Source organism: Fukomys damarensis, unplaced genomic scaffold (genome assembly GCF_012274545.1).
Source record: "Fukomys damarensis isolate Sample0158 unplaced genomic scaffold, DMR_v1.0_HiC HiC_scaffold_4, whole genome shotgun sequence".
In the NCBI taxonomy this organism is placed as follows: domain Eukaryota; kingdom Metazoa; phylum Chordata; class Mammalia; order Rodentia; family Bathyergidae; genus Fukomys; species Fukomys damarensis.
This window is the reverse complement of record NW_022900916.1, coordinates 60,395,950-60,408,678: the sequence shown is the minus strand read 5'-3', so window position 1 is coordinate 60,408,678 and position 12,729 is coordinate 60,395,950. Positions and strand designations below refer to the sequence as shown.

General features: G+C 43.4%; 1 protein-coding gene across 1 annotated transcript in view; it reads left to right on the top strand.

Moving 5' to 3' along the window:
- Peg10 (paternally expressed 10) overlaps positions 1-8,864 on the top strand; it is a 10,950-nt gene extending 2,086 nt beyond the window's left edge. Inside the window, 2 exon segments of the mRNA XM_019204424.2 lie at positions 4,721-5,898; positions 5,901-8,864. Of these exon segments, the coding sequence (XP_019059969.1) occupies positions 4,721-5,898; positions 5,901-7,072 (2,350 nt within the window). The 3' untranslated portion in view covers positions 7,073-8,864.
- The last annotated feature ends 3,865 nt before the right edge of the window (positions 8,865-12,729 follow it).

Genomic DNA, 12,729 nt, shown 5'->3' with positions numbered 1-12,729 from the left:
CCAAGGCTTGGCTCCTCCCTCAGCCCGCCTCCTCTGAGCCCGCCACCCCCCCTCCAGCCTGCCTGTGCCTGCCTGCGCCTGCGCACTGTGCGCCTCCAACCCCACCCACCACCCCTTCTGGTCTGAGCTTGGCGGCCCAGCCCCATCCCTCTGCTGTTTCTCGGTTGCGCGGTTTTTGCTTATTGTCCACTTGTGCCTAATATAAGGATAATAATTAGGAACAATTAACATATAGTAATTATAATGCATTCATAAGCACTTTTAATAAGTGCTTTGCAATATTAAATAACATACTCCTACATTTGAAATTCCCCATAGTGGATTATGATGGGAATTTCTAATCTGACGTGCCTTGTGCCTTAAGGCAGTTTAACCCAATGCCTTTATTATAAATAAAGAACAAAAATGTTTAAATGTCTTCACGTTCACCTTTTTTGGGGGACACCAGTGGACCTACTAGAATCAGATGCTTTGGTGAATACACAACAAAGGGCAATATGAACTGTATTTCCAGGAGTTTTAAGCGGTGGACTGGTGCTTCTGGCTTGGCCTCTGAGCGAGGATGAGGTGTCCGTGTGCCTGCGAAGCTGTTTTTTCCTTGGCACCTCTGGGGATTAGCGCTGGCTGGCCAGGCTAATCTGGCTACGTACAGTACATTGTGCATGGCACTCGGGGCGTGTTCATTAACTGTGTTAAATGACCAGAGTCCCGTGGTTTATTTGTTATCTCACTTAGTGTCTGCAGGTCTTTTCTATTTTCTTGTTCCTGGTTCCTATGATACTTTAATGACCTGGAGTGTGTTGCTGCTTTATCTCACTCGCCTCTAAGAGTTTCTGTTTAAAAAAAAAAAAAGTACGTATTTTTGAACTGCAATAATGTAAGCTGTAATTATAAAACCAATATTAAGTTATTCCAAATAATTCGCTTTTTTCATAAAAAGCGAATTATTTGTTATTCCTAGTAATTAGCTTTTTTCATAAAAAGCTAATTACCTAAATTTTGGGCAAGTAGGTTATTAATGGTACATATTGGTATTTGAAATTTGTATGATGTAACCTGGTTACATTATAAAATACAGATTATTTTAGCTGGCATAATTAAACATCCGTATAATTTAGATGTACCATATAAAATATTACTAACTGAATGAAGGAAGTTTAAAATCTGGCTCTACGTTTTAAAAACTATGAGCCAAGATTTTGTTATGGGGAGAAATGGGGGCTTAGCTCTCATAACCATCACTCTGCTAATTGTTTCCCCTCCAAAATATGCAATCTATGGAAAATAATGTACTTATAATTACAGCTTTAATTAATTAGTCTGCTTCCTTTTGGGGAATTTTGCATATTAAAGAGGCTCAAAATATTGGTAAAAATTTGTATCAATAGAACTTGCATTTTATAGTACTCAAAAAATTTGGACATTTGAAAATTTCAAACAGCTAATTGTTGCTTAATGACGTTTCACTCGCAAATGAGATGTTTATGGTGTTTTTTGGCTACTGTTGCTCCTTGGAGTGTTTTTGGCAATAAAAGTTTTTAGAAGTCATTGTGAAGAGTCAATAATTAATCAAGTCACTTACTTCTAAACAGACTAAAAATGAAATATTTGTCTTATATAAAGATGACATCTGTCCCAGGCAGTTTGGTTTTGTGCAGTGTGACCTTTCCTGGGGAATGGGACCTCTTTACCCCAGCTTTCTAATGCAGCCCCTATTAGGGAGAATTTAAAGAGCCAGAGGTTTATAAATGAAATGAAGTCACAGTGCTTTTTTGATCACATTAACTCATGGACCCCTGGTGCTGTTTAAACATTGTTATACTTATACCCACTATGAACCACTACCCCACACCCACTTACTTTTCAAGTGTTTCACCTGTATTCTGCTTTGGATTTAAGAGTCCCATCCTAAAGTTGCAAATTTGAGGACCTGATGTCTGTTATTGGTAAGGTCAGAGGTCTTAAACTGGTGACCTGGAAGGCCATACAAGGCCTTGAATTTGTGTAAGCAGCACGGTTTTAAAATTCAAAGCAAAACAAAACTGAATGTCTTGGTGTGGGAGGAGCATACATACTCAAATTATGTACTTTAGCCCCTCCCTGTATTTTAGCTTCAACCTCTTCTCACTTTTAAATTATCTTCCTGTATAATAAAAGTATTTGAATTTTAACCCTTGACCTTTTGTTTCTCTAAACAATATGTTGATTGATTGCTGATGTCCTCATGTAATTTCTGTCCCATCCTTGTTTTTTGTAGATGTTGCTAAAGCCCACCTGAGGTTTGAGGTTGACATGGAGGCTGTTAGCCTTCCTGATCTTCAGGCTGCACAGGGCCATGCTGTGAATGCTCTCTAAGAACTCTTTGTCTCTGTTTTGAAAGTGTAAATGTCTACATGACAGAAGTGGCACGTTAGTCACCTGAACTATGCTCATTAGTTCTTTTGTGGGAAACTAAAATTCTTAATTTAATAAATGAAATTTATATTATGTTGTAACTATATCACCATGGTCACCAATAAAGTAATCTTTAAAGAGTTGGAGATGAGACTGTCACAGATTATGATGTATTTATTGAGTCTTCTGATTTTTTTAAGGTTGTATATTTTATCTTGAATGTCAATTATCTATTGTTTTCATACCCTAATTTACTAAAACAATTAAGTAGGAGGGTCAATACTATTAAGATGGCACATTGATCCCTGACCTTTAAGGACCTGGCTTGCTGTGTGGTCACCTCCGAGGGGCCACAGCAACAGGGCCAACAGAGGGAAAATGACTACAGGTCCAGAGTGCAGACGGGTTGGGGGTGGAGTAATTAGGAAAGGCTGATAAGCACAGTCATCATATTTGATTACCACTTAGTTTTTAAATTTTCCTAACTCTAATTAACAAATGTTTACCATTCTGGCTTGATGTAATATATTTAGTGCTCAATTTTGGTCTTGACAGGTCAGAAAGAAGCAAGTTATACTGTACTTTAAACTTTTATTTATTTGAAGTTTTAAACTAAACTTTAAAAACCCAGATATATTTTAAACTTTTGAAACTTTGATATATTATGCCTCACACTTTTGTTGAACTTGAAATTATAAAGATTCAAACTTTTTAAAAGTTTAGAACTTCTAAAGAATTTTTAAAACTTTTGAAAGTGTGGAACTTATAAAAAGAACTTTAAAAACTTCTGACAATTTAAAACTTTTGAAAGTTTACATCTTTGGAGAAGTTTAAAACTTTTGAAAAAAGTTTATAGCTTTTGAAAAGTTTAAAATTTGAAAAGTTTAAAACTTAGAAAGCTTGTTAAACTTTCTAATTTAAAAGTTAAACACTTTCTACAACTTTAGTATAATTATATTTTTAAGTTTTTATGTATTTAAATTTTCCAGATTTGCGATTTGAGGTCACTGAAAAATTTTAAATGATTACATAACTCTAAATGCATTTAACCTTATTTTCAGAAAGAACACAGGCAGACGTTTTATCATACTTCATTGTCATCATTCATACTTAGAACACTGACCCAGCACCACCCCTCTGCCTCCACACACATAAATCAATAAGTGCAGCCCTAACCCACCTACCCCATCCTTTAGGTGGGGCTCTGCTAACAAATCTTGATTAACAACAAGGGATTGCAAACTGGTGACCTGCAAGACAAATAAAACCTTGGATTTCTTTGACTAACATATTTTAAAGAAATATTTAAAAATATCTTTAGGTAGGAAATGGATGGCCTGGTGGCTACAGTTGCAGCCCCTCCCTGTTTACACAGAAAGTTCTTTCTGTTTTCTGATTGATAGCTATTAATATGAGCTAACGGTTACTGGAAATTTACTGTGCAATTTATCTGCATTATTTAATTAAATCACAACAAATTTGAGGTATACTATTTTGGGCATCTCTGGAGAATAAGTCTTATTTTACAGCTCAGCTCCTCCTGGGAGGTATCGATATTTGTTGAAGGTTCCTGCACAGTGAGGGTAAAACTGGCAGACACATGTTGCTGTTCCGTGCCGTTTCTGTCTCATAGAGAATTCTCTTTGTAAAGTTAAATTATGGTCAGAAAAGTAATTAGTGACTTTAGTAATTACTAAAAAGTAATTAGTAATTAGTCCTGTGGTTTCTGTGGTCGTGGCTGTTGTTTTGATCGTGTTTCCTTTTCTGTAGAGGTAGGCCTGAGTTGTGACACGTGGCCAGAGAGCATTCCCTTTCTGAGGACTGGTGAATATAGGCATTGTGATTTTAATACCTCCTGTTTTGGTAGTTTATTGGTTGGAATATTAGCTTTTTTTTTTCCTAACTTCTCTAATAGCAAAGGTTATCATTTTGACATGTTGCCTAATTTATTTGGAGTCCATCTTTGTGCTGGAAGTTTCTTTGCTCTGTTCCCTTGATAAAACGACTTGTTTGCCATGTCTCAGCATTATTTTATAGTCTGCACGGGTAAACGTGCTGATGACAAAGTTTAGGTATTGTTGAATTATAATGAACAGGTCCTTTTGAGGAGGAATAGGTCATTTGGACAACCAAAACCGGTGTGCTTTATTGTCTATTGTCTTGATTGATAAATTCATTCTCTTTTGTTATGAGTGTGTGTTTTATTTACTGACCAATTATTAGTATGATTCAGTAGAGCAGGGGGATAGTTTAAATGCTACATGTTCTTTGCATTGTGCTGCTTTGAATGTACATGTTGAATGTATAATCTTATGTTCATTTACAGAAACAAGCGGGTTTTGAAAACAAAGAGGAGGAGGGGTGGAAGAGGGCGCCACGATCCAGGCCGCCAACCTCAGAGGAGTGGAGCGACACCGACACCTGGGAGGTCCCCTCCCACCCCAGCAGTTCTCATGGGTCCCGCTGACTGCCCACCACCGCCTCCTCCCCCTCCCCCCAACAACAACAACAATAACAACAACAGCAACTCCAGACCCAGTGGCCACAAGAGCCCCTGCGTGCCCAACATGACCGAACGCAGGCGGGACGAGCTCTCTGAAGAGATCAGTAACTTGAGAGAGAAGGTCATCCGGCAGTCAGAGAACAGCAACCTGCAGAACCAGGTGCAGAAACTCACCGAGGAGAACGGCACTCTCTGCGAGCAGGTGGAACCGACCTCTCAGGATAACCAGGATGACATCGAGCTGCAAGGTGCTGCAGCGGCTGCTGTCCCGTCCACCCCCACCGAGGAAGAGTGCCCAGAAGACTTTCCTGAGAAGTTTGATGGCAACCCCGACACGCTGTCTCCTTTCATGTCCCAGTGCCAGATCTTTATGGAGAAGGGCACCAGAGATTTCTCAGTTGACCGTATCCGGGTCTGCTTCGTGACAAGCATGTTGACCGGCCGTGCTGCCCGCTGGGCTTCCGCAAAGCTGGAGCGATCCAACTACCTGATGCACAACTACCCAGCCTTCATGATGGAAATGAAGCATGTCTTTGAAGACCCCCAGAGGCGTGAGGCTGCCAAACGCAAGATCAGACGTCTGCGCCAAGGCATGGGGTCTGTCATCGACTATTCCAACGCTTTCCAGATGATTGCCCAGGACCTGGATTGGAATGAGCCTGCGCTGATTGACCAGTACCACGAGGGCCTCAGTGACCGCATTCAGGAGGAGCTGTCCCACCTCGAGGTTGCCAAGTCCCTGTCTGCCCTGATCGGCCAGTGCATTCACATCGAGAGGAGGCTGGCCAGAGCCGCTGCTGCCCGCAAGCCCCGCTCCCCACCCCGGGCGCTGGTCCTGCCTCACCACCACCAGGTCGATCCCACCGAGCCCATTGGAGGCGCCCGCATGCGCCTCACCCAGGAGGAGAAGGAAAGGCGCCGCAAGCTCAACCTCTGCCTCTACTGTGGAAACGGAGGGCACTATGCCGACAACTGTCCTGCCAAGGCCTCCAAGTCTTCACCGGCGGGAAACTCCCCGGCCCCGCTGTAGAGGGACCATCAGCGACCGGGCCAGAAATCCTAAGGTCCCAAGATGATTCACTATCACCCCACTTACAAGTAATGCTCCAGATCCATCTCCCAGGCAGACACACCCTGTTCGTCCGAGCCATGGTCGATTCGGGTGCTTCCGGCAACTTCATCGATCACGAATACGTTGCCCAAAACAGAATTCCCCTGAGAGTCAAGGACTGGCCAATACTCGTGGAGGCAATCGATGGGCGCCCCATCGCATCAGGCCCGATTGTCCACGAAACCCACAACCTGATAGTCGACCTGGGAGATCACCGCGAGGTGCTGTCCTTCGATGTGACCCAGTCTCCATTTTTTCCCATTGTCCTGGGGGTTCGCTGGCTGAGCACACATGATCCCAACATCACCTGGAGCACTGGATCTATCCTGTTCGACTCCGAGTACTGCCGATATCACTGCCGGATGTTTTCTCCAATACCTCCATCACTGCCACCACCAGCGCCCCACCCATCGCTTTATTACCCAGTGGATGGGTACAGAGTTTACCAACCAGTGAGATACTACTACGTCCAGAATGTGTACACTCCAGTAGATGAACACGTCTACCCAGATCACCGGCTGGTTGATCCCCGCATTGAGATGATCCCTGGAGCACACAGCATCCCCAGCGGACACGTGTATTCACTGTCCGAACCCGAGATGGCAGCTCTTCGCAACTTTGTGGCCAGAAATGTGAAGGATGGTCTGATCACCCCAACAATTGCACCAAACGGAGCTCAGGTTCTCCAGGTGAAGAGGGGGTGGAAGCTGCAGGTATCTTATGATTGCCGATCTCCAAACAATTTCACTATCCAGCATCAGTATCCTTGCCTGACTATTCCAAATTTAGATGACCAAGCACACCTGGCAACGTATACCGAGTATATTCCTGAAATTCCTGGATACCAGTCATACCCTGCATATGCCAACTACCCTACCTACCCAGTGGGATTTGCATGGTACCCAGTGGGACGAGATAATCAAGGAAGAGCTCTCTATGTCCCTGTCATGATCACTTGGAATCCACACTGGTACCGTCAGCCTCCAGTACCCCAGTATCCGCCCCCACAGCCACCACCCCCACCACCGCCGCCTCCACCACCTCCCTCCTACAGTACATTGTAAATACCTGTCATGTTCTTCAGGGTCTCCGCCCTCAAAGTTTATTCCTGTGCAACTTCTCTGTAACTGTGCAAAATTGAGTGACTATATCTTTAGGCCACCTGAGGCATATCGTCTCTGAAAGGCTACGGACAGTCAGGGCCACCTTGATTGAACTGGTACACATTCTAAAGCACTAAATGACCCTCAGCAATTCTGGGAGCAACAGAATACCAACAAATTATCTCTCAGTTTTGAGCCTTGACTGCCAATATGTTTACCGTTGCCTGGCATTTACCTGGGGAAACTTCTGTCACCATCTAAATTATAGGCTGCCAAATTTCTTTACAGAAAAGCTGATGCACACACAGGAAATCATGATTTCTTCATGGAGGGGGAGATAAGACGAAGGAAGACATGACCTTTCTTGCAGTTTTGGTCCTTTACAGTATTGGAGACCAACGCCTTATAAAGGAAGCCACAATTAACTGGTGCAGTGTGGAAAGGCTTCCGTGATTCTCTTGCTGCACCCATGGAAACTTCACCATCTTCGAACTCCACTTTCATGATTCCTTAATTCTCAAGGAACAGCAACTGGACTGGTTCTCCTAGGAGCAGGTAAACCCCCTGCAACATGGAGCACCTCAGGCCTGAAAAGGAAGTGCTCTCTCAGACAGACTTGCATGTTAAAGAGTGTGCCTTCACATCCTGGTGCAAATCACATGTACCCAAGAGCTCTGGCTTTGACACAACATCTGTCACCATGCCAGTAATGGCTCCCATACAGTGTTAGCCTGGCAAGCAGAGACTGCCAGTAGCTCCAGGCATGTTAGGTCTTTGTCACCACCTCTCAATCATGTCTGAGGGCTAAAAGTAACAAATCAAAAGGACTTCTAAGTCCTGTACCCAACTCTTAAAGGTACTGGTACTTCAGAAAGAATTTTCACAAGTGTTGTCAATTGGCTGAATTTTTGAAGCATCTGCCTGTGACTCTGCCATCTGCATCTGGGCATTCCACCCCTTCATCCGATGAAGCATTAGGATGTTTAGAGAGGGGAAATGATTTAGCACCCAAACCTGTGCATGGGAGGAATTAGAGCTCTGGGCACTGCCTAAATGACCAGAGTCTGACAAGAAGCTGCCAATGGATGAGAGGCCTCAGTCACACGACTCAGTCCAGTTATACTTCTGTGTCTCGTGGGTGCTTTGTGCTGAGCTGGGACTGCCTCACCATCTTTTAGCCTGGTCCCTTGCTACTGCCTTGACCCATTTGTCTACCCTCTCTCTTTCTTGAATTCTGTACTACTGCCATTAATCCTGCTGCAGGATCTGTGTCACCTTCCTGCCCGGTTGCTGAGACTCCATGCTGCTGCCATACACGGAGGCAGGCTCGAGGAAGTACATGTTTCAACATGCGGAGTCTCCAATTGCCAAATCAGGTTGAGCAGTAGGAAACCACATGCTTTACATTTCTAATTGCCAGCCATGAAGCAGAGTCTTTACGGTGAAGTTTCTTTTTCCATCAGCATCACCTTTCACATCCTCATTACCATTTCCCCTTATCCCTGCATGTTTAAATACATCCGAGTTTTAGCTGTACTAGCATCCTTTGACGGTGTTTCAAAGTGGTGACTATGCTTTCAGAAATTTCCATTGAATTACAAAGTACTATTCTTATTTAAACTGAGTAAAGATGACATAGAATATTTCCCTACTGTGAATTTCTTACAGCACTGTGAATGAGAGGTTTCCCAGAAGTGGAGTGTTTGTAAAATAGTTTATCTTGTTCATCCTCAATCTTCAATTTTAATATCATGAAAAATCAACACTATCAATTGGGCCTTTAAAAATCACACAAAAGAAAAAAGTCCAAAGAAGAAATTCAATTCAAAACAACTTTTCCTTGCTTTTTTCAGTGGAACCGGAAAGCTTGTCAATCACTTGAATGTTTTAGAGTAATTACTTTGGAAATGGTGCATTTGTGCTTCTGGACTATCGTGAAGCGTCACTTCACTTTACCTCAAATCTCACTCCATCCTCCATCCATTTGAATTCAAGTGGTTTTTGTGTCAAATTTACAGTCATCAGTTGATCTTCAAGCTGCAGAGTGCCCGGAAAGGGGCAGTTACCTGCAGCCCTGAAATGTACACACAGACATTTGCCATCACTGCAAGCAGACGTCTGGAGAAGTTGGCCAAGGACAGGACAGTCAGGGAGAGCATGCTGATGTGGGTTCTCAGCTCACGAAGCCCCTGCCGCACACTGGACTGTTTGCTAAACCTTGTGGTTAACTTTTGGCAGTGTGTACTATGATTTCTTACTGTCTGTACTATCTATAAGTGTTAGCTGTTATGGATAAGTAATCTTAATTCTATAATATTGAAATGTGGGTAAGTTTCCTTTCTTTCAACTGATTTGTTTCCATTGGTCAAATTTATGTTTGATAAGTTTCCTTTCCCTCAGCCGATTTGTTTTTGCTGATCAAAGTTATGTTAATTGGCTCTTTTTAGAGTTTCATTTGGCATTTCCAACAAAATGCCTTTTTTCATAAAAAAGGAAAAAGATGTTAGAAAGGGAGCATCATAAAACAGAAAGGACATAGATAAATCAAAACAATTGAATTAAGTAGAAACAAGATTGTAGTTGCTAGTTGAGCCTGAAGTGAAGTAGGTGAGGTTGTTGGAACAGGAAGTTTACATACATTTTTGCAGGGTCAGTTTATCTTGGGCCGGGAGGTATTTGTCTTGGATGTTAGTTTGATTAAATCAGGTGAAGAAATAGAGTGAACGTGCAAAACGTAAGAGGAGCACATCTGTGTGGTGCAGTCTGGAATCCTTCTCAAGTTTACAGGTACCTCTTAGACTCCGGAATTGGTCCCGCTGTCATCCACCAGACACCGTCCATTAGATGAGTTCCAAGACTGGCAACAGAGCACAGCCTCCTGGAAAGACCTGAGCGACACTGGAGGACCACCTGAGGAAAGAAGAGCCCCGTGGGAACCGTGTTACATTTCTTGGGACTGAAAAGTTGTTTGTTGTTTCAGATTGTAGAACACTGTTGCATTGGTCTGTGAACACTGCCTTGTTTTAATTTCTTTATGTTATCAGTTTAAGTAATTGGGGATATATATTTAAGCATAAGTACTTTAGGGTGGGAGGATCTGTTAAGTAATCTTAAGTGGGTGGGGTTATTTGGTTAGGATAATATGCATTAGATATCCCTCTAAGTACTTTCCTGTGACCCTTTACCCTATACTTGCTACCTTTAAGATTTCCAATAAATTCAGAAGGAACTGCAGGGAGTTCACCCTATTTAGAGTGAATTGGACATGAACAAAATCTTATGGAAAGTTCAAAGGTGGTAAGATGAGTAACTGACTAAAGGCCCTTCCCGGGATCAGATTGTGAGCAAAACTTTGAGAGGTACAGGACAGATAGGTACCCTTTGAGAAACTGTTGGTGGACTGAATTTGATTATGGTGGATGGGAAATATTTGTGGAAATTAACAGCAGAGTGATGAATAAAGACCCTTGCTTCTGCCCCTGTCAGCAGCCCTCCCCCCTTCCCTAACCCTGCACTTCCTACCCCCAATCCTTACCCCTTCTTCAAACTGTATTGCTGTATTCTCTTTATATTTCTCTTTATTTACTAACATTGTATTGGTGTTATAACAATTCAATAAAGATTAGTGGTTAGTGCAGATTGTGTCCTGATCATTTCAGTATCCACCAGCATCAAGGGCATGGGGCAGGGCTAGGGAGGGTAAAGGCACGTGGGGGTGCCGAGAGAATGATGGTGTAGGGGCACAGATGGGGAGGAGCGGAGAAGAGGAAAGCTGGGAAGGGTGGAGTGCGGTGAGTTTGGGATGGGGTGATGGATAAAGAACACATCAATCGCACATACAGAATTCCTTAGGAAATCAATGGATTCCAATTCCAACACATGAACATATAATAAGCAATTAATAGTCACTCCAATGACAACAAATATTAGTACAAATATTAACTGGATTGCTTGAGTTTTAGTCAAAGGAGCATGGCACGGGGGAAGTGGGGAGAAGAAGGTGGGAAGGTGGCAGCCGGGCAGTTGGGGGCGGAGAGCAGTCTCAGTCACACCGCTCATTCTCAGCCCAACTACTGACATGTGATGCATCCACAACAGCAGACATTGATATTACCTGGCGTGCTACTGGAGACGTAATAGGAGGAGTAGAGGAGGAGGGATAGTGGGAAAATGAGAGGGAAACTGGAGAATTGGAGATGGGAAGAGCATGCGGGAGGGCGGGATGATGGTGAGGGCGGTGTGTAAGGAACGCAGGGCATCGCCACAGCACTCAGCGTCAGTGTCACACCCGGAATACTCCAATTTATTTGAGCTGCAAAAGCGGCATAAGATAAAGTCACACTGAACGGTGACTCCAAGACATAACAGACTGTTTTTATTCCCAGTATGACTCGGCATACTTAAGGTTTATTCATAAGAGAGAACAGGACGGTGAGGGAGAGTGCAGGGCAGAGTGAGGGTGGCGAGAGCTCGGAGGGGCTGGGAAGAGAGGGTGAGGAGTGTGCGGCCGGGGACACGTTGGGTTAGGAATGCTACGCTGCATGAAGAACGCTTCAGTCGGACACGAATCAGTCGTGGAACTAGAAAACCCCAGAAATCAGCTAGTGCTTTCTATGTGCAAAACATTAACAGATATAAGAAAGCAACCAATTAATAGTGACTTGGGTGCCACAACGGGCTTGATTTCTAATATTAATATTACTTAGAATATCTGAGACTCATTCATCGGAGTGGCAAAGGAGGGACTATGGGGAAAGTAGGGGGCACTGGAAGAACAGGGAGGACGGTGGAAAGTGGGGGTTGGGAAAGTCAGGTATGGGAAGGGGATGCGTGACCGGGATGGGGTGAGTTTGGGATGGAGGCGGCATACGAAAATCACATCGATTACACAATCCAGTATCCATGATATTCCCAGAACGCTCCAGGAAACCAACTAATTCACTTCAGCTCCGAAATTTTAAACATGATGTTATAGAACCAGTTAACAGTGACGCCACTGACGTAACAAGCTTTATTTCTAGTATCCATATTACTTCGAATACTTGAGATCTATTGATGATTGGGAGTGTGGGGAATGGGAATCGGGATGACAAGGGTGGGGCTGGAGGTGGTGTACAATCACACCGCACGTTACTGCCGCTATACCCAGAGCACCCCGGGAAGTCAACCAGCACATTACAGCTGCAGAGCGTTAGCATATATAGTACTAAAGCAACCAATTAACAGACTCCAGTGACATGACAACATATACGTGTGTGTGTGTGTGGGTGTGTGTGTGTGTGGCATATATGAATGGGAGCGGGAAGGGAGGGTAGTGGGAGAGCAAAAGGTGGATCGGGGGGGAGGGTTGGAAGAGTGGGAGAGTAGACATGGAGAGGGTAGAGGGGTAGGGCTGAGGTGAATTTCGGGTGCGTGCTGTGTAAATAATAAATCAATCACAGCCCAATATCGGGGATATGCCCGGAATATCCCAGGCAATCCATTAGTTTACTCGAGCTGCAAAACATTTCCATACATGATAATTAAAGTGCCTATTAATAGCAACCCCAGTGGCATATAATATAGTTTACTTTTTTTTTTTTTTTTTTTTTTTTTTCTTGATTCTATTTCGACCTCTT